The sequence below is a fragment of the Phoenix dactylifera genome, chromosome 8, assembly GCF_051530095.1.
Source record: "Phoenix dactylifera cultivar Ajwa chromosome 8, Ajwa_hap1_PhDact_Kaust_v1.1, whole genome shotgun sequence".
NCBI lineage: Eukaryota > Viridiplantae > Streptophyta > Magnoliopsida > Arecales > Arecaceae > Phoenix > Phoenix dactylifera.
In genome coordinates this window covers 29,514,324-29,536,269 of record NC_143197.1, presented here as the reverse complement: position 1 = coordinate 29,536,269, position 21,946 = coordinate 29,514,324, and the positions used below count along the sequence as shown (strand labels likewise).

Sequence of the window (21,946 nt, the reverse complement as noted above, 5' to 3'; positions counted from 1 at the left end):
GACCTACACAAGTCCCCACTTGCTCTTCTAATTTTAAATATTTCAATTTTTTGTACAGCTGCACTTTCATTCATTACGGTAAGGGCAGGATTCAAACCCAAGCCGGCAGCAATAATGGGCATTTTTAGCTACATTTGCTGATGAAGAAAATACTGGATACCTCACTCTCGGGCCTAACCAATCTTTCTATCCACGAACATAAACCAAAATGAACGGCTTTGGTTCGGTGAACGACTTTGGCTCTGACCAAAAAGTTGCCGGTCGCGGAAAACAATCGGCACGCGTCGATAAGGGCCGACATCCTCAACAACCGACAACTCTATTAGTCCATGATCATGGCAACTTCACATCCTGCGTCAAACCACATCGCACTTTGCCCACATGGACTTACCCGCACTTTGCAGCTGTACCACCAACCGTTGCTTGGCATTATTGCACGTCACATCAGCCCAGGTAACAACGTTAGCTCTCCTATATAAGAGGAACAATCAGAAGAATCTAAGGCATGCAATATGCTACCTTTCTCACAAAGACTCAAATCTCTTCCTTTCATATTGTTGTCTCGTTATTCTGATTTAGGCATCAGAGGATCCCACTCGAAAATTCTCCAACAAGTAGACTTCTTGTAGGCCACCCAATGGAGAACTCTAGCGTCTAATGCCTCAACCAACTTGCTCAACCCATCTCTAACCAACCTAAGGGTCATCCGAGCTGTGCTCCTACCTCGATCTAAATATGACAGCAACAACTATCATTTATCTCCATAGTTAATTTACACCTTTTATTAGTTGCATGTCTCCACTCGTTAAAGTGGAGCACCTTTTCTAGCAAAGAGTTCATGCCACCACCAGCCTCCTACCAGCCAGCAACTTATATAGGATTCCTTCTAAAATGCAACACTAGACCAAGGTTAAGTTGCTAGAACATTTGTAAGGAACCATTTCTAGACACGCAGGAGGAAATGAAGTAGATGACAAAGATAACGGTTTCCTCTGAAATACATCCCCATTTAGTGGTCCATGGACTATTGGAATCGTCATTCTAAAGCCATCACATACTGCTGCGCCCCATGGCCGGTGCCCTAAAGAAATTTCGTGGGATCCATCCCAGGCTCCTCCAAGGAAGGATGCATCGGAGCTGAACTGTGGTTTTCACTCGGGAGGCGGTTAAAAAAAAAACAACGGCAACGGAATCTTGGTAATATCCAAGAATCTACACCAACCGCAGGCAGCGTCGACCAAAACCTGCTCCAACTTCGAAAGATCTCCTACAAGTTGGCCCACACATCGCACGTCCCCCGAAACGGTCAAATGTTGAAATGAAAACTCCGCCGTCGGATCAACAGAAGACCCTCATCGAGCCCATGCATCAACAAAAGCTCGCATCTTTAGACGAATCGCAGTGTTGGGACCAGAAACACATCACCAAGAAAGTAGTTTTTTTTAAAAAAAAAAAAAAGTGAAAAATAGCAGGGATTTTTCCTCGTACGAACCGGAGCCAAAAAAGAGAAGTTAAATGGAATCTAAATTTTAATGCCCCTTCGTCATGCTTGCGTAATTCAAGAACTAAGTCAGAGCCGTACTTATGTCGGATCTCATCAACGACGGGGACCGGGAGCTGGGACCCGTTGGAAAACTAGCCGTTAGCTCGGCTCTTGGAAAGACTCGCAAATTTTTCCAACACCAGCCCAGTCCCCTGTTTATAAACGAGAGAAAAACTAGCCGTTAGGTCTCTAAAGTCCTCGCGATCCAGTTCTTATCCCCTCCAAAATAAGACCCGGCTCGTTTCCAAAGATCTCAATCTATCTTCACCCTTACAAACTCCTCTCCCAACTCTCTCTTCTCCCTTCACGGTGCTGCCCAACCTTCGCCATTGCCATGGAGGAATCCCATCAGTTCCCTGATGGACTCAGCGAGTATCCTTCCAATCTCTCGCAGCTTCTATCGAAGAAATCGAAGAAAAAGAGCTCCATTAGATGCACCTTCTGGCATTTTGGAGTCAGAGACCGGCTCTCGGCATCCCTGTGCTCTCTGCTCTTGATGCTGCTCGTTAGCTCAGAGTCGAGTCAGGCATGGGACGGCTTCATCATAGCCCAGTCGGACTACCAAGGCCTGCAAGCTTTCAAGCATGCATTGGATGATCCCAGGGGATTCCTCAGGAGCTGGAACGACACCGGCCTCGGGGCCTGCGCCGGCGCGTGGGCGGGGATCAAGTGCGCCAAGGGGAAGGTCATTGCGATTCAGCTCCCATGGCGGGGGCTCGGTGGGCGCATCACCGAGAAGATCGGCCAACTCACCGCCTTGCGGAAGCTCAGCCTCCACGACAACTCCATCGGAGGCCAGATCCCTTCGAGCATCCAGTTCCTTCCCGATCTCAGAGGCCTCCACCTATTCAACAATCTGTTCTCGGGTGCCATCCCGCCGTCTATCGGTAACTGCATCATGCTTCAGACCCTCGATCTTAGCAACAACTCTCTCATAGGAAGCATTCCCTCCTCAATTGCCAATTCCACTAAGCTCTATAGGCTCAACCTTAGCTATAACAGCCTCTCCGGCGTCATCCCGCTCGGAATCACTCGCTCCCCTTCTCTTACTTTTCTCTCACTTCAGCACAATAACCTGTCTGGTTCCATTCATGACACCTGGGGTGCGACAAGAAATAGAAATGAAATCTATCAGCTTGAGACTCTGAATCTTGGTCATAACTCCATTACTGGAAACATTCCATCCTCCCTCGGTAGGCTACCAATGCTGAAAGAGATTTCAATTAATAACAACCAACTCCGTGGAAGCATACCTGAAGAGATCGGGAGGCTTCCCATGCTCCAAACCTTCGATATCTCCGGCAATTCCATTGGTGGTAGCTTCCCTGCTTCTTTGTCCAACTTGTCGTCGTTAGTCCGGTTAGAACTTGAGGGAAACCACATTCAAAGCCGGATCCCGGAAACCATCGATGGGCTCAGGAATCTCTCAGTTCTATCACTAAACAGGAATCGATTCCATGGCGAGATCCCGGCAACACTCGGGAATATTTCTCGCCTATCACAGTTGGACCTGTCTGATAACAATCTCACTGGAGAAATCCCTGCCTCCTTGGACCATCTCGCCAAGCTCGCTTCCTTCAATGTTTCGAACAATAACCTGTCAGGTCCGGTTCCTCTTCTTCTCTCAGAGAAGTTCAATTCCAGCTCTTTCAGAGGAAACATTCAGCTTTGTGGTTATAGTGTGTCAGTCCCCTGTCCTTCTTCTCCTTCTCCAAACCTTGCACCTGCGGTCAGTCCCCCAAAAACCGGCCGGCGAAAACTGAGCACTAAGGACATTATTCTCGTAGCTGCTGGAGGACTGCTTGCACTTCTACTTTTACTCTGCTGTGTTCTGCTCTGCTGTTTGATCAGGAAAAGGACTACTTTGAGTCAGAAGAGCAAAGCTGCCGGGGCTGCCGCGAGAGGCGAGAAGCCGGCGGCCGCTGCAGGAACGGAAGTAGAGTCAGGTGGGGACACTGGAGGGAAGCTGGTCCACTTCGACGGGCCATTGGCATTCACAGCCGATGATCTTCTGTGCGCGACGGCGGAGATCATGGGGAAGAGCACCTACGGGACTGTGTACAAGGCGACATTGGAGGATGGGAACCAAGTTGCAGTGAAGAGACTCAGAGAGAAGATCACAAAGAGCCAGAGGGAGTTTGAGACAGAAGTTAGTGTTCTCGGGAAGATCCGACATCCAAATCTATTGGCACTTCAGGCTTATTACTTGGGACCCAAAGGGGAGAAACTGCTTGTCTTTGATTTCATGCCCAAGGGGAGCCTTGCAGCATTTTTACATGGTATGCTCTCTATTGAATTTTGCTTGTAGCATTTTCCTTTGTCATTGGCTGAAATTAATGTCTCTATTTTCATTTAGCTTCTTTAACTTCATGCCAAGATAACCAAGCCCAACCTATGTTTATGTTCGCCTATTTATCCTGTTTAGGCAAGTCTAGATATTTTCAGCAATGGCGCTTCTTAATTAACTGCAGTGCATTCCATGGAGATCCAATTGTTCTCTAAGCTCTTTGATTTTAGATTTTGGACTTCTTAAAGATGCTGTGGAACTGAAATTTTGTTCTTGATGAAATAACTAATCGGTCTTCATCTTGTGCTCCTCGACGCAGCTCGCGGACCAGACACCCCTATAGACTGGCCTACAAGGATGAACATAGCGAAGGGAGTGACTCGGGGCCTATGCTACCTTCACAATGACATGAATATGATCCATGGAAACCTGACCAGCGGCAATATTCTATTAGATGAGAATAACAACGCTAAAATTGCTGACTATGGCCTCTCCCGCCTCATGACCACAGCTGCCAACTCCAATGTGATTGCCACCGCCGGTGCGCTTGGCTATCGCGCGCCGGAGCTCTCGAAGCTCAAGAAGGCCAGCACAAGGACAGACATTTATAGCCTTGGTGTGATCATACTCGAGCTCCTAACAGGTAAATCACCAGGGGAGTCGATGAATGGCATGGAGTTGCCTCAGTGGGTAGCTTCTATAGTGAAGGAGGAATGGACTAATGAGGTGTTCGACCTGGAGCTGATTAGAGATGCAACAGGGATGATGGGGGATGAATTGCTCAACACCTTAAAGTTAGCCCTGCATTGTGTGGATCCCTCGCCGGTGGCCCGGCCTGAGGCTCAGCAAGTCCTGCAGCAACTGGAGGAGATCAAGCCTGATATGGCTGATGGTTCGGCAGGCTCCACCGATGAAGGTGGTTCTGCTGCCGCCGCCGCCGCCGCCGCCGCCGCCGCCGCCGCCGCGCCGACAAGCAATGATTAATCGATAATGAGAGAATCCAGTAGAGCCTTGAGTATTCTTTTATTCATTTGAGTTTTGATGATTAAGAAATATCTAGGTTGATCTTTGTGGTCTGTAAATAGAATTATTTGTCACGTTATGATTTTTAGTAATTCTCATTTGTTATTTATCTAGCTTTCTTTATGCAGGAGCATATGTATGTTCAGATAGGAGATGATTAAATTAAAGGAAAATTGTGTTTAAGTTGTGTTCTATGTGATTTTGATGATAATTTGGTGATTATATTCTGGTGCCGTGACAGAAGCTTATGATGCCCACACACTAATTAATCCAATGCAACTTAAATTTATCCAATATGAGTTATAGTCGTTGAAGCTTATCTCAGCTAATCCAGGCATGTGGTGCCTTCGGTATCTGAAGCCTTCCCGTTTTACAAAGAAAGTTGTTCATCTAAGCCATTCCTTATTGATCAAAATCAAAAGACAAAAAAGTCTTCCTCCCTCCATGCCATGATGTCTGAAAATAAGGCATATTGCAAACTTTAAGACGGTCTCCACGAAGATAATATCGAGCGGCTTGCTCGCCCCAGCTTTTGTCTGTGTACTTTGTATCTCTCTCAATTTATTTCTTTTCAGATCTTTTGCTCATCACTCTTCACAATAGGCTGTGTTGGTGAGAGACAATTAAGCTCTCTGTTTCTTCTGCTGCCTTCTCTGCCGACTTGGGGAGTTTTTCGCAAATGCAAGCAAGCTGCAGATCCTAGCTGCGGCAATTAGACCAAGAAGGATCTTCCACATGCTGAATGGAATCATGAACGAGACCTCCATGTTCTTTAGACACTGTGCAGAATAGAGAGCGAATGGCGTCTTTTCACCATCTTTCTCGCAGACTTTATTATCATATACTTGTTCCCCTGGACAAACAAGGGCAGGAGCAAAGAGCATCCACTCACAGACCGTGCAGGATCAAATACTACAAGATCTGAGAGGATAAAGCATCCACATAGAGTAGATATCTACCACCATGAGATGATACTGAAAAGTCAACAAATGCAGGCCCCCCGCTGCAAATATTGCAAGCTACAGCAATAAAAATCACTTCCAATCTTGGGAACTATAAAGCAATTTAATACAACGGGCCATAATTAGAGACTCAAAATTGTGTTAACTGAAGTGCAAAAAAAGACGTAATAAATTGCATCAAGAAACTCCACTGAATTATGTTTATTATTGAGTCTTTGGTTCCTACAATTTAATGCACAAGCATGTATAGGGGGGCGGGGCGGGGGTCGTGGAAGGCTAAAAACCTGAAATTTTTACATATATTCTGAATTTAATTGCTCTCCTTTGCATATCTGCTAGTTTCTTCTGCTTCCTTAGCCCACACATTGGCAATCTTCTCTGCATACCCAACCTGCACATACAACAAAACGAATTTTATTCATCAGCTGGCATTGAGCAGGGCAGAAAATGACTGACAAATGATAACAGTTTAACTCGTGAGCAAAACTAAATCAGTAAGTTTGTCTATGATCTAAAGAGAGACCTAAACTACTGGCAAATGGGTGGTTCCCATGGGATAGCAAATTGACAACTGACAATTTATGCAGAAGTATTTCTGATGCTCCATTGCTTTGGCTGGTGTTATATGATGCTCCTGGATCCCTTATTTCCACAAGGACTAATTACTTGATTTTCTCGAATTAGAACATGCAAGTCGTTTCATTTCAATTTCTACGAACATCATAAGCTAAAAATTGGTGCAAAGTGACAGGATGTGAAATATAACATTCTTACAATCATGCAGGCTCCAGTGGCAGATTACAAGACATTTCACTAACCCCAAAATATTAAAGTTAGGTAGGACAGCATGCGAGCAGGACAGCAAATCATCATATTCCAGGCAAGAAGACCTTATCACCTGCAATTTGGTTCTAAAATATTAAGCATCTAATATTTTTTACTTCAATGGAAATTACATTCTATAAACATCACTTTCAATCTTCTGATAATGCGACTGTTTAGTTTATACCAAAGCCCAGAAAGAACATATCTAATACTATGGTAAGCATGGAGCATCTTCTTTTCCTACCTTCTGGTTCCATTGTTTTCTAAAAGGAGACTGAATTCTTAGGAGGGCACATCAACAAGCATAGTACCATACCCCAGTGAAGGTGACTGAGGTACTCCATGCTTACATGAGATCATTACAGGTAACCACTAGAGGTGGAAAAGAGATTAGCACAAGCGAGCTGGACTCAGCTCAACTCAGATCGAGGCTATAAACAGTGGGTTTCAAGCTCACTGTTTATGAGCCGAGCTCAAGCATGCCTCAAGATCTAGTCGAGCTAAGAGAGCCCAGCTCTAGCTTGGTCTAAATGTTGAGCCAGCTCAAGCTCGGCTAGCTTCAGCTCTGAAACTAAAATCAATCTGAACTCGAGCTCATCCAGCTTGTCTAGGCTCATGATCAGATGGTGGGAGCATAGGGACTAGTGAAGAGGAAATAGAAACAAGGATGGAAGAGGGGGCCAGCAAATCGCAGCAGTGCCACTTGAGAGTGAGGAGGGTCCACCCAGTAACATGCCCTCCTCATGAACCACCACCACCACCTCCTCCTCCTTCAAATCAAACCCCTCAACCTAACTCAAAATCCCATTCGCAATGGTGAGTATTGGCATGGCAGGATTGGATGGAGGCGGGTGTGGAGAAAGAGATGACTGCTGAAGAAGCCACAGGTTCCCGAGAAAGTCATGGTGGGAGTGAAAGGTGGATGAGGAATCTGGACTCGGGAGAGGATGGTGGAGACCAATAGTGGAGGTGGCGGACACCTAGTTAGTGGGAGAAGAAAAAGGGATTGAGAAAGGTGGTGGGAGTGGAAGCCAAAGTTTTTAAATCTCAACATACCAATTATCTCAGTGAGTAGCTGAGATTGTGATAAACCGAGATCCTAGTTTATCGCCTTATCTCAACCAATATAGTATCTAGGAAAAATTGAAGGGAACCAAAATTTTTGGAGATCTCGGCTGATAATTTTGGACTGAGATATTGAAATCTTGATCAATATAATAATAAATCCAAAATTAAGAACCATATTTAAGCATTAATTCTAAGAACTATTAATTAAAAAATATTCAAGTAAAAAAAGCAAACAAAAAAAATCAGATGATATGAATATATTGTATCGGTTGATATCTCGGATTTTATCGATTTATATTGGCCGAGATAACAGGGCAGCAGTTTTATATATACTATCAGGAGGTGCCCGATATTGATACAAAATAAGATTTCGACAGAGATGAAAACCTTGGTAGAGGACTTCTTGGTTCTCATCACAGTTCGTCGTCTCGGTACCGGACCGCGTACTGGTGCCACACTAGCACAATGTCTGTATGGTACGGTACGAAATTTTTTTGGTCATACTGAGTATTGGTATGCCACCTGTACAAGGTATCGATACCAAACCGGTATGGTACGATACGTTCCATACCGCTCGGTTTGGGCCGGTACGACGAACCATGGTTCTCATGTTACATACTATTGCTACACTATAAAAACCAACCATCGAATTTCAATCCAATAGCTATGTAATAAGCAAATAGTTCAGACATTAGATTAAGGTCTAACGGATCAAAACCTCTTCAACATAAAATCCATAAACATAATATTTTATTAAAAGAATATATTATATGATATTATATTTATATATAGGATGTATAATATTATCTTATTAAAAGGATATCTTTATATTATATTATATTTATATATAGGATGTACAATATTACATATTAAAATAAATTTCAAACTATTGGAGTTGAGACCATTTCCAGCTCGTGCTTGCTCGTTCTTGTTGTTTCCTAGCTCGAAAAGCTTGCGTGAGTTCCACTCATTCACTAGTCAAGCAAGTCCAACTCGAGCTCAATTTCGAGCATGACCCAGCAAATTTAAGAAGCATAACATCAGGATGTTACTTTCTTATTATCAACCATCTCTACTATCAAAAATTTCCTTTACATTACATGCAATACACCAAAAAGGAGTCATTGATTGCATTCCAAAGAATTCTCAAGTATATTCTTGCATGGATATTTTTGGGTGCATTAAATTCTATCTTATCACCTACAGGCTGTGAATATTATTACCGACCAACTGCACATTTGAATCAAAGTTCTTTAGTATCTTTTCTTTTATTTGTTTTCTTTTTTCTTCTTCTCTTCTTGTTGTTTCTCTTGCTCAATTTTCCTATTAAAAATTTCCTTTTTAGCAACATATAAATCAAACTGAACAATCTACTTGCGAGCAACTATTTTTATAGTTTACTTGGGTGGTTTAAGCTGACCACTAACAACACTAGGCAACCTCCTGGACCATCCACAAAGGTGTCAAGGGTGGCTACCACAACAATTTTATAAATGCTCAACCTTTACTAAAGGCATTTGAAGGATTATGTTGCTGCAACCTGATATTTTGTCAAATCCAATTCTCCAACTCTGGACATTATCACTCAGCAGCACAGAAATTGCCAAGTTAATCTTTGGTAGCAAATTTATTGCTATGTCTCGTTACAGATTTAATATTCCTCAAGTAGTTGCATAGTCACTGTAAGGAAAAATGAAAATCTTTTGTGCGTGCCAAGGTTTTAGGAGCCACCAAGTCATAATCATAATCACAATCATAAGCATCAAGCCTTTTTCCAATATTTTGGGGTCAGCTTTATTAGCCACCAAGTACTCTTTCCAAATCAAGGCTTTTCATATCAACAAATGTATTGTCAAATGCCTATCTCATCCAACTAATTAAGTTGCAGAAAACATAACATCTCATTGTAAATCAAGGTTTGAAAATTCCAATATCTCAGTCATCTCAGTGGGGTAGGAATACCAAGATAAAGCAGGACATTGGTTAACCTCAGCCTTGATGGAAGATTGAGCATTTTTTTTTTTGACATAAGAAATTAGAGGACTTCACGGCCAATATTAGAGGACTGAGATGTAGGAAAATCGAACAATATTCTTTAATACATGAAAGTAAATAATGGTGAGTAGAAGATAGAATACCATATGACTATCTGCTCCTCTCTCACCATTCACCTCTTCTCTGAGCTGAGATAAAGCAGCACATTTGTTAACCTTGGCCTTGATTGAAGAGTTTTTTTCTAAGTGTGTTGAGGTTGGAGGACATCGTGGCCAATATTCGAGGACCAAGATGTAGGAAAATCAAACAGCCTTCTTTAATACACATAATTCAATAATGGTCAAAGGCAAATAAAATAGATAAATTGTCCAATCCTCTCTCACCCTTCTCTTCCCTTCTTCTCTGAGCTCCACCACCAGCTCAAACACAGTAGATCCTTCCATAACGGTAGCTAAGGCTTTACACGGATCCATCTCACCGTCAGCTCCTCTTCTTGCTTGGCCATGACATATCATCAACTTCCATCATAATTGCAGGCACCTTCCACCATAGATCCCTTTTGCCATCAGCCCTCTCCTTGCAAGGGTATGGCTGATTCACACCTTTGGTTAACATCACCAACAACAACTACAAGACCTTAACCACCCTCTTGGAAGATGGTGCTTCCTCTTATTGCTCTCTTTGCAGCTGCGATGTTCCTCTCATGGTCCAAGTACAATGACTTGCCAACCTTTGCAAAAGCCCTCCTTGCCTCACACCCTCCCCTTCGATAGCCCTTGAGAAATTTTGATCCCCCTCCCGATCAGGGCTCACTAAACCTAATTAAAAGACCATATTAGGGCAGTAAGCATTCAATAAAGATCCTGGCCAATATATTTGTCTTGGACCAGCCAATGTATTTGCACTGGCTGAGTAAATACAGGCCCCTATTTCACAAACAGGTCAGTGCCCTAGATACAGACCAATATCTGGGTTGAAATCTCAACCAAGATGACAACCTTGTTATAAACCCTAGATCTTGTTTAGTGAATATTAATGCTACATTCATCGAAAAATAAAAGAAAAAAAGGAATGCAAAAATTCATCAAAAATCAAAATATCCCTCTGAAGGCCATATTTTCCTAACCATGTACACTAGAAAACAAAAAATTTGTTTGCTAGAGTTATTTACAGTTCAGATAAGTGATTGGCCTTGACACGAAAAGTAACCCTGTAATAAAGCTATCCACCACCTCATCCAAAATGCCTTATATGCAATTGTGCCTCTAATACAACTAAAAGACAGTTTTAAACTTTCACTTCTAAAATCATTCCTATGAATGAGTATTTGTAAACATAAAGTTGTAGTTTCGCCCTTCCTTGCCCACTTCCTTATTAGCAAATTATATATTTCCCAGTATATTTCTTCTATTACTATTCTAACTACTCGTTACTTGAGAAACAAAGTCACTATTTGTTATGCTTTTGCAATCCTAGATTAAAGATTGCCACCTTTACCATATCCTCAGAAAATCCCTTTCAGCCACAATCTTCTGCTTTCAATAAAGCTAGATTCCATGATAGTCTGCTCCAAACAGAAAGGTACAACAAAATCATATTCTACCATTAAAAAAATTTACATGTTCAAGATAAAATAACTTATAATATACAAGATCCCACAAACACAACGGAACCTTCAAATCAGAAGGCCTCAATACCAAAAATTGAATATTAGGCTTTTCTTCAAAATCAATGAGCAAACAGAATAGGACATAGGCATTAAAGCTTCAGATATTATTTCATCTATAATGAGTTATTTTTGTTTACTGGAGCCCTCCTGAATATCTTGGTATTGGGTCGCTTATCTTTAGATTCTATAGCATGTTTACCCAAACCTCCTTAAGAAGGTACAAAACATTCTTCCCCGATTCCTATTTCCTCAACATGAGAAGTAGGAGTCCTCAGCCTGACCTACATCAAAGAACGTTGTACGTTGAGAAATGTATTTCAAATTTCTTTTTAAAAGACAAATATGGTTCGTATGCCCACGAGAAGATCATTCAAAAAGCTCTAGCATCTTGCAGAATCTTCTTGGGACTGATGCCGTGATTACATAAAAAATTCAAAATCTCTCCATATTCCAATGAATTCCCACATTCTTCAGAGCAATGATTGTACCAAGACTTCTTTCTGGAAATGTTGAGATTGATGATAACCCCTTGAAGACCCAATGGCATAGTTAACAATATCGCAAATGGACCTCTCCGTGCCAAAAATCTTTCCAAAGCAAGCTAGAAATGCCTAATATTGTAATTTTTTAAAGCCTTCAAATCAAGGTTTTGAGTCTTGAAATTATATTTGCCCATGCCAGTTATACTGTGCCAAACAGGTAGAGACTGGTATTCAGTACAAAACCCTGGTACCAGCACTATGTGTGAGACTGCCTATCATACTGGCACTAGGTACACTCATACCAGACAGGTATCTGTACAAGTACATACCAGTACTTGAAAACTTGCTTCTAATTACCTCTGCAGGCATGTCCGATCCAATTAGCACAAGTTGGTGAATTGTTCCCCTATCTAATCTTATTTTCATACATCAATGTCTGTTTAAAAAATTAATTCGAATCTACCAAAGTACAAGCACATGCCAATCACAATCAAGCTTAAAAGACAACTCGGCATGCTTCATTGGAAGGGAAAAATATAAGCCTTTTATAGAACAAAATAGCACATCATAGAGCATTAAATGGACTAAATAATACCTGATTAACTACAAACCCCCTGAGCATAGCTACAAAATCATCACGTCTTTCTCTGTCTAGCCTCTCCAGTTCAGTCTTGTTGTTTTCCTGCATTATTGTTATAACCAAAGAAGATATGTTTAAATAACTGGAAAAAAAAGGAGTGGTTTATTATGTAGTTTCCATAATATCCAGCAGTCCATTGCCATTTTTTTCCATAACGATGCAAAATACAAAGTAGAATGACTCTATCTAAATATTTCCATCCATGTACTAAATTTGCTGATAAAATGACAAGGTGAATTTAAACGAGAAAGAACCAGAGAGAGAGAAAGAGAGAGATTGCTTTGTCACTTCCAAAAATTATTTCATTTGGTAAAGAAAACATGAAGTATGGCAGCCAGCAATTATTGAATTGGTTAGAAAAAATATATAAATAATCAGCCTAATAATCATACTACTAAGTTCCATGAAAAAGGTAAGACTTAAATATTTATGACCAAGTAATTACATATCTAGCAGTCCATGCTTCATGTGCAATATAAGTATAAGCTTTTATTTTTTGTTTTAATTTTGTAAAGATAATATGGTGACGCTGCTATAAGAATTGATTTCAGATCATCATAATCATCATATATGACCTGTGACACCTGTCAGAGTTTCCTACACTATATGTGATTATGGGACTACTGAAAAGACAAGGATGTGGTTCCTTTGATTGCTATATAATTGTTTTAAAATAATAATAATAATAATAATAAAACTTCAATGGGTTTGCATATCAACAATAACCATAACTAAGTCTAGTAATGGAGTTACAAGTCACTCTACTTAATGTCAAGTCACCAAGGTTGGACGAACTGGTACCAGAACTCGTACCAGTTGCTCGGGTTATGGTTTGGTACATACCGTGACTTACGGTGTACCGACAAAAAGGGGGCGAAGAGGGAAGGGGGGAGAGAGAAGGAAAGAGAGGGGGAGGGAGAGAGAGAGGGAGAGAGGGAGAGGTCGGCAGTCACTCCCGAAGCGAAACAAGAGCTTCGGCTCCTTTTTTTTTATTTTTTTAAGTGAATTCGGCAATCACTACCGACTTCACTTTAAAAAAATCAAAAAAAAAGAACCAGAGCCCCTGTCTCGTTATCCCCCCTCCCTCTCCCTCTCTTTCTCCCTCCATTCCTCTCCCTCTCCCTCCCTCTCTCTCTCTCTTATATCTTCCTTCTATTTCCTTCTCCCTCTCCTGCTCTCTTCCTGAGTACGTCCCGAACCGAATAGTTTGGGGAGGTGCCGCCTTCCATGCAAGTCATGAATGTCATGAAGAATAAGCAAGATTCTATAATGTTTAATTTTCATGGTAACACTAGGAATGGAACTTAAGAAGTAAATATGTACTGTAAAATCAAGGTCCCTACAAATTTGGATGGTAGCAATTCATCTGACTCCTTTTAGACAGGATACAACTTTATCGATAATGTGCCACACTTCCATTAGCAAGTACTTGGGTCCTTCTGAAATGACCTCAGAACCCTGATTAAAAGCCTACAGTTGCACAATTAATGTTTTCATAAAGCATTGTCCTGCCTGAAAGGAACAGCTCAGCCCCTTGCAATATGGAACCCAGTATTTCCTAGCACTAATTAAATTATAGCACTGAGCACATACTCAACAGATCAGAAGGTTGCAATACAAGAAAAACCAACTGCACAAACATTTTCAAAGTGACCACAGTCATGAACAGTGTCAAATATTGAATATAGGAATCAAGAACGTCCTACAAGTCTACAAAAATTGAAAATGTTTGAAAAGGTATAGCTTCACAATTGTGGAGTAGTACCAAAACAAGTTCAAAACAGTACATATAAAGCTGTAAGAATTTATTGCTGTTCAATATTTTACATGTATGATCTTCTTTCATTAGGTTAATTGGAGCAGCTTTGGCATGCCAACCTCCTCCTTAAAAATTAAAAAAAATTAAAAAGACTATGCAGGTGCAGTAGTTGCATCCTAAGGAAAACCTAGAACTTATACATCTCATTGCACACAGGAAAAAAAAACTAATACATGAAATACCAATAAAGAGCTCATATGGTTTTTCATCTATGAAGTCTTTGGATTAAATTGAATAGCCTGAACTCTATTAGGAAAGGGAGCCTTTTAAACTAAGAATATGTTAATAAGATTGCACAAGTGATTTAGGACAATACTATTGGCATTCTTTTCTCAAAAAAGAAACTACTGCTGATATTCAAAAGGAAGTGCTGCCATGCGTTGCCATCAGATGATAAGGGGCTGCATAGTAGGACAACCTTAAACCATTAAACTAGACTTATGGAGGAAAACTTTGGAGGATAAGTGTCTTAAAATTAGTAAATTAAATCAAAATTCATTAAATACAAATTGATAGAATACATTAATGGATAAAATAGAAGGCTAAACAGCAATTAATTATCTTAAATATGATATTTAAAAGAGAGGAGAAATAAAAGAAAAGGTTTTAACACAAGATAAATGATATGAAGAGCTCTTTCGGCACATGATCTGTTTATTTCATGTGTTGAAGACTTAAGAAAATTATAAGGAAACAATAGGAGTTAAAATATTGGATAGATCAGAATGTTGGAAAAAAAAAAAAAAGGTCAATGCATGTAAGATGAATACCCATCAGCTTATGCTTTAAAATATCTGGAAATTGTCTTTGTAAACCCTTATTTAACATTCCTTTTTATTAAGGATTGACCTTCATGTTACTGCAAGTTTTACAAATTTAACAATTTAAGATTCATTTTATAGTTTGAGCTTCTTTCTATGATTGGTTGTAATGTCAACTCTCTACCTTATTCATCTAGCCTTGAGAGTTGAGATTGTCATTTGTGTTATTGAGCATCTGATAAATCAGATTACTAAATTGGATGTGCAGTAAAACCAAGAAGACTACTGTTCTGAATGACTGATTCGAAGAGATGAAAACAACAGAGGATAGAACCATGAAAAGTGCAACAAAGTTACAATTAGGAACAGATATAAATAGCAACACCAGTTGATATTGAACGGTCAAGAAAGAGAAGAAACATGAAATTATATAAATAGAAGTTACAAGAAAGCCCATGACATGAACAAACAAGAAAAAGGAGATCAAAAGCATGGCTCAATTAGTTATGACAAAGCATATTAGTCATGATTATGATTATGGAAATAAGGTTGTCAATGAGCTTGGGCTCACCGAAGGCCTCTTTTGTCAAGCCTCATTTTGGTTCAGGAACGTGTTGTAATTTGTAAATACTCATGCTTTGTTCTCTTGGTGACCCAACCAGACCTTGTGATTAACAGCCCTACATGGAAAGTCGTGGCACTTGAAAAGAATGCGACTATGATTTATGCGAACTTGATTTTGTTCATAATTACCAAGGTCCGCTGATCCAACCAGTTCAGTCCGGTTCGGCCTTCCTTGATAATTATGCATAAAATATTGATAATTCAGTTTGTGCATCCATAACTAATTTCATGCTAAGTCGTCTGTTATTATCTTACTATGTTCTTCCAAAAAACTCTTTCTATTTGTTAAAATATAGACATTTATGCTAACCATATTCCAGTTTTCTCCTTCAAGCATGCCCATCCAGTACACCAATGAGTTTTCACATTTCAAGTTTCTTTACTGAATGTTACAGTAATCCATTAGAATATGGCTGATCATCGATAAATATTGTCGCAAACATCAAATACTTGGTGATCAACAGCTAGAAGAACTTAGCAGAAATAATTGACTGCAGAAGCCTAGCAGCATACAGTACCTTAATCCGCTCATACCCTCTAATTGCACAGCTTTTAGCATCTTCTGTGATTCTTATTGTTTCTTTCAAATCTTCTAGTTTACGAATTCTAGACTTGTCACCACCAAATATCTTTGAGGATGCAGCTTCAAGTTTTTCTGCCCTTGCATGCAAGGAAGACAAATCTGACAAAAGTGTTTGTACAGTTAACAAAGCACTGGAACGATCTGAGAATGCACTGTGAACAGATAGCATCAGCCCTAAATATTCATGGAGGGTATCCTGCCAAAAGCATGATATCAGCTATATGCATACAAATAAATGAAAAAATTAGTTTTATATATATATATTGCAAAGCCACCATGACAAACATAAAAACACTGGACTAAGATCAAATTTTGACACTGTGGGACAAGTCCAAAATACCAGATGTTTGACTGTCTGTGCATTTGATTCTCGATAAAATCGGCTTGCTTTCACAGCAGCAGTTGCTAAACATTTAATATCAGCAGCTCGTATTCTTTGTGAATCATGTGTTGCCTCCTCAGTTTCAAATTTTGCGAGTTTAATGAATGCCAATCCCAACTCACCCAATGTTTCTCCAATATCCTGTTGCGCTTTGACAAGTGCTTCAGCCTGCACCCAAGAAAAGAAAATTACATGAGAAAATCACTTACAATGAAGTCAAAATATGACAGGTAAATCTCTGCTAATGGAGTGTAATTCTGAATCATAAACATGTTCACAATTCAAGAAAATTAACTCCTACGCTACTCGAAAGCTGAACCAGACTATCAGGTTCAAGATCAGCGTTCCCTCCCACAGCTTTGCTGAACCTCAGTATTCAATGTAATCGACTCAATGATGGCAGATAATGGTGTTCTCAGCCCAGGAAATCTAAAATATTGGTGGAAATTGGGTTGCTGACAAAGCCTCACCAGCCTCAAAGTCCTTCCAAATTATTGTACGTCCCTCTCCAATGCCATTTTAATAGCATACTTGGAAGCTACACCAGAAACCTTTCCAGAAACGTGATAAATCGCCTTGGTCTTGGAAGAAATAGCCCAATTCTCTTATATTTTCTCTTCCAAATACTCTCTGCACCATGGAAGACAGTATCTTCCACCATCACTTACTAAGCAAGTTAAGGTTTATATCTTCAAGGTTTAAAATGACCAGCCTCCTTGCTCTTTTGTTTGGCATACATGGACCAAATTCACAAGGCTGTGACCTCTGTTCCCGTCTACCCCTTTCCAAGAAACTTCGAGCTAGCCTTGTCGATTCTATCCACAGCTCGTTTCATGACAAAAAAGAACTTTTTACATAATCTTGACCAACCAATAGTCCTTATAGCCACAAATACAATTTTTTCCTTAGCATTAGCCAAGGTCCACAATCTTGGTACCGAGTACCATATCGGTACCTTATCAATACGGTACATCTCTATACCGAAATATGTCTTTAGTTATTTTCTCAATTTTTATCTCAGTACGTCTCGATACGGAACCGATACGCCTCGGTACAGATCGGTACACCTGTGTATGAGGCGGTATACCTCGGTACACCTCGGTACGGTGCTTGTACTGACTTAAAGGTATGTTTCATACCAGTTTTCTCCCGGTACGGGGCGGCACGAGGTGGTATAGCAGACCATGACGTTAACCCATTAAGATTTTTTATAGTCCCCCTCCCACCAAATACTTTTTTTGCCATGAAACTAAATAAATCCCAATCTTTGTTAGAATATGTAAGATTCTATTGATAAAGCACCTACGAGGTCGCAGTTCTCTATCAGTTCCCTGATATGTTCCTCTTTTCATGGCATTGGATATGTATATAAAGAAGTTGTAGCGTCCAAATATGGATAAATCATTCTGGTCCATCTCTTTTCAATAAGGTATCATTTGTTCCCATTATAGAGCTTAAGTGGGAGTGTTAAGTAAAGAAATCATTTATTTGTGACTGATGAACAAGCCAACAATCAAAATTAAAAATGATCCATCTTGCCTTTGTACACTCGTTGTAATTGTACTTCCAAAATAGCAGATAGCATTTACATATGTCGTCTTTGCTCTAGAAGGCAAGCCTGGCAAGGTTTTCAGCTTGGCCAAGATATCACTTAGCCTCTGCATTGGGCAGCCACCAATAATATATGTATGAAATCTCAGTTCGTATTATATCAACAAATATAAACCATTATACCCTGAGTTATCCTTCAATACAAATATCAATATCTTGACCAAGATTTTTTGGTCTCTCTTTTACCATTCTAAATGTTTTTTTAGTTAATAAATATCAAAGTTGATGCCCCAAAACAGTAAACTTGGTTTTACTATATCGATCAAGATCTTGACAGCTCAATTTCGATGCATCAACCAAAGATCTGAGAATATCTCAGTTGATTTTAATTTCCCATATTCCATCTTGGCTGCAATAAACTGCGATCTCGGTTCATCTTGGTATTGGTCATTAACCAAAATGATTGAATACTTGTACCTCCATTGAAGGCTAGGTGTTGTTTCTCGGTTGTTTGATGAATCATTAGTATTTCATTGCGCTCTCTCTCTCTCTCTCTCATACACGCGCGATCCAACGTGCATGCACGGATTAAAGAATATTTCTGTGGTATTTCGAGCATTCAGCATTATTAGTCAAGCCACCTTGAAGGAAATTAATGAATGTTTCCGTGGCGTTTCAAGCATTCACAATCATTAGTTAGGCCACTTTGAAGAAAAGGAATGTTCATTTCTTCCATGGACGTAGCATTCCAGTATTCCACAAGCTGCAATAAGCATTTAACATACTCTCACTATATTTTCCTATTACATATATCCTATTATCAATGAGAGAATAAGCTAACTTCTGTCAATCAAGCAAACCCAGTTTCCAAAATTTTCATACTATAACTATCTATCGGCAAGCAGTTTCAGCAAGCAAACCACAAGAAAACTAAATAAACAAAGCAACTGCTCCTACCATAACTACAACTGATCACGATATACCTGCTGGGACGCAGTGCTGAGCTGCTGCTCCAAGTCCTGCACCTTCTCCTTCCTCTCCAAGAACTCTTTATCCTCCTCCACCACCGCTGGCTTCGCCCCTCCCCAATCATTTGCCACCGACTGCTTCAGCTCCTTGAATATCCTCAACAAATCCCTGCCCCCCTTCGCCGGCTGCACCACATCCTGCGGACCAGCATACCCCCCTCCGCCCTCCCCGAAGAGCTGCTTCGGCAGCCTCACCGCCCCGTCCAGCATCCTCGAGGCCACGTCGGTGCTCGCCGACAGCGGCAGCTTCCCCGGCGTCCTCAAGAAAACCCTCAGCTCATCACTCTTCCCGATCACCGGGTGCGCCGCCAATCGGCGGAGGTACTTCTCGATGGCGGAGCGCCGCTGCTCGACGAACTCGTGCTTCTGCATCACCTGGCTCTCCACCACGCTTTTGTCGGGCCGGGGCGGGATGAAGAACCCCCGGTAGGACTCTGCGAGGCGGTCAGCAAGCGTAACCACATCGCGGAACCGCCGCCGGACGCGGAACTCCGTCGGGCCGCCGCCACCGGAGGCGGGGGTGCGGATCTTGGTGGTGATGAGGTAGGTCACATAGGTGCCGCCGCCGGGAACGAGGGATCCGGAGGTCTCCTGCTCCTTCTGGGGGTCGGAGACGGTGATTCTGGCGTACTCAGACGCGGCAGCAGCGGCGCAGCGGGGGGAGTTGGAGCCGGAGGAGGTGCCATTCTGGGAGTCGAAGGGGGAGAAGACGACGTCGGCGTAGGCGGGGGGGTCGAGGAAGGAGGAGGAGGGGGAGGGGGAGGGGGAGGAGGAGGAGGGGGAGTGGGGGGAGGGAGGGGGGAAGAGAAGGGGATCGCCGCCGTGGAGGGTGGCGGGGACGGCGGCGAGAGGGTGGGGGTCGGTGGAGGGATGGTCGTCATCGACGAGGGCTAGGGTTTCCATCTCTTCTCGCGGAGGCGGCGGTTCGAGCCCGTAATGGTTCTCGGCGCCCATCATCTTTGTTCCCCTCTCTCTCTCTCTTCGTTTATTTTTAATAACTCAGAATGGATAAAATTTAATAGAAGGGGAGAGAGAGACAGAGGCTGGGGGTTTTGGATGCAGGAAGGAAAAGGGCGGAGATTTGGATCGCAGTGGGTGGTGGGCGGAGGAGGAGGCGACGAGTGGTATGTGTACCGGCTGTGAGACTAAGCCAAACGGGCAACGGAGTGCCATGACGCTATTTTACGAACGTACGCATAAAAACTATATGTGCGTACACGGTGTCGCTCGCCGGTAAGGGTGTAATGGCGTCAAGTTTGATCAGACCTCGATTTCGGTCTGATCAAACTTGGTTCGAACTTAATTTCTAGCTCTAGCTAAAAAGATGAGGCCAACCATGATTCTTTTACCACTATTTCAAGCATAATTTGAATTTAATTTCAACCAAGCAAAATATATAGCTAATCAACCAGGTTAAGCATCCTAAACTAAACTATAAATCAAATCAAGCTTGAACGAAAAGTGGTTCTGTGATGATGGATTCAAAAAGTAAATTTAAATACATAATATGGATGTATATATTTTCAAGTTTGTTAAAGCTAAATTTGATCTAACTATATTTATTTTTAGCTTGATTTAAAGTTAATTTTGATCAAATTTGATTTGTTTAATTCAAATCAAGTTTAAAATGAACATTTTTCAAACTAAGCTTGAACTACTCAGATTACTAGCTATCCTTGTCTTCATAGTACCTCCTAAACTATGGTCCGATAAATCAAAAATTTGGCATCCATAATATTTTTTTACAACAATTTAGAGTTGAGAAAGATTAGTAAAATCAAAATTCCAACTTTTTGCAAATAAACAAAAAGGGTACTAACACTATATTAAAACTTAGTTCGCTAAAAATAAAAATAAAATATTTATTACTTAGTTTTTATAAATAAAATATAAAAGATGTGAAATTAATAAACATGATAAATGCAACCACGCTGCTAATTGAATATTTCACCAATAAATTATGAAAATCTTGATATGCTTCATGAATAATTAAACATTTTTTGTTTTGTTATATAAGATGATTTGGAGAATAATTCGGTTGAAAGGGAGAATGAAAATGATTCGGGATTTTTTCAGTAATTGCGTAGAGATGGGTGTCATCGGGAACGGTTCAGGTGTAAAAGGAACCCACACCAAGCATCAAATGTACCAAGGGAAAGGAGCCAATTGTAGAAGTCTCGAGTTTTATGATTACTTGGCGTCTACTTATTGGATCGGTTTGGTGTTTGGCGGAAAGAACTGAGTACCCGAAAGTCCAGTGGCGAGGACTAACATGGGCACGGCGTGTTTATGAATGGGGTTAAGATCCGGACACTGTACGGTGAGCGTACCGCCTCGAAGCACCTCACATTCATCACGGGATCGGCCGACGTCTCGTGCCCAGGTGCCCTTTCACGAGAGAGAAACAGCCATCCGAATACGTCATGTTTATGGCGACGGTAAGGGTTTAGGTTTGGTCAAGTTATTGAACCCATAGCTGATAGGTCTTCAATTTGTTACATTTGCTTGCCAAGTGGCATGGTCGTTAGTTTGGTTTTCTGTGTGTTCGAAGTAAAACCAAGAAAAAATGACTTTGTAAAGTATTGGATATTGGTCAAGGCTTGAATTGACTAGTTAAATGTAACAAAACTAGAGAAGATGAGGCATGTCTGGTAAGTCATAGCTCAAGATTCTAATCCTGCCGAAGATATTTATTGTCATGTTG

General features: G+C 41.0%; 2 protein-coding genes across 5 annotated transcripts; one reads left to right on the top strand and one right to left on the bottom strand.

Annotated features, from left to right (window-relative positions):
- Nucleotides 1-1,740: 1,740 nt before the first annotated feature.
- Nucleotides 1,741-5,036, top strand: LOC103714373 (putative leucine-rich repeat receptor-like protein kinase IMK3). Its single transcript, XM_008801589.6, has 2 exons — nt 1,741-3,822; nt 4,150-5,036. The coding sequence occupies exons 1-2, from the start codon at nt 1,878-1,880 to the stop codon at nt 4,812-4,814; spliced, it is 2,610 nt and encodes an 869-aa protein (XP_008799811.5). The 5' UTR covers nt 1,741-1,877; the 3' UTR covers nt 4,815-5,036.
- A 951-nt stretch (nt 5,037-5,987) lies between these two features.
- Nucleotides 5,988-20,378, bottom strand: LOC103714374 (sorting nexin 2B). Of its 4 annotated transcripts, XM_026807376.4 has the most exons (6): nt 19,198-20,360; nt 16,622-16,831; nt 16,217-16,477; nt 12,450-12,536; nt 6,634-6,713; nt 5,988-6,206 (listed from the first exon to the last, which is right to left on the bottom strand). In XM_026807376.4, exons 1-6 carry the CDS (start codon nt 20,197-20,199, stop codon nt 6,092-6,094), a joined length of 1,755 nt encoding a protein of 584 aa, XP_026663177.3. In that variant the 5' UTR covers nt 20,200-20,360; the 3' UTR covers nt 5,988-6,091. The 4 variants fall into 4 exon arrangements, with proteins under 4 accessions (XP_026663177.3, XP_038980862.2, XP_038980863.2 ...); XM_039124934.3 differs by lacking the exon at nt 6,634-6,713 and having other exon boundaries at nt 19,198-20,378; XM_039124935.3 differs by lacking the exon at nt 16,217-16,477 and having other exon boundaries at nt 19,198-20,365.
- Nucleotides 20,379-21,946: the final 1,568 nt, after the last annotated feature.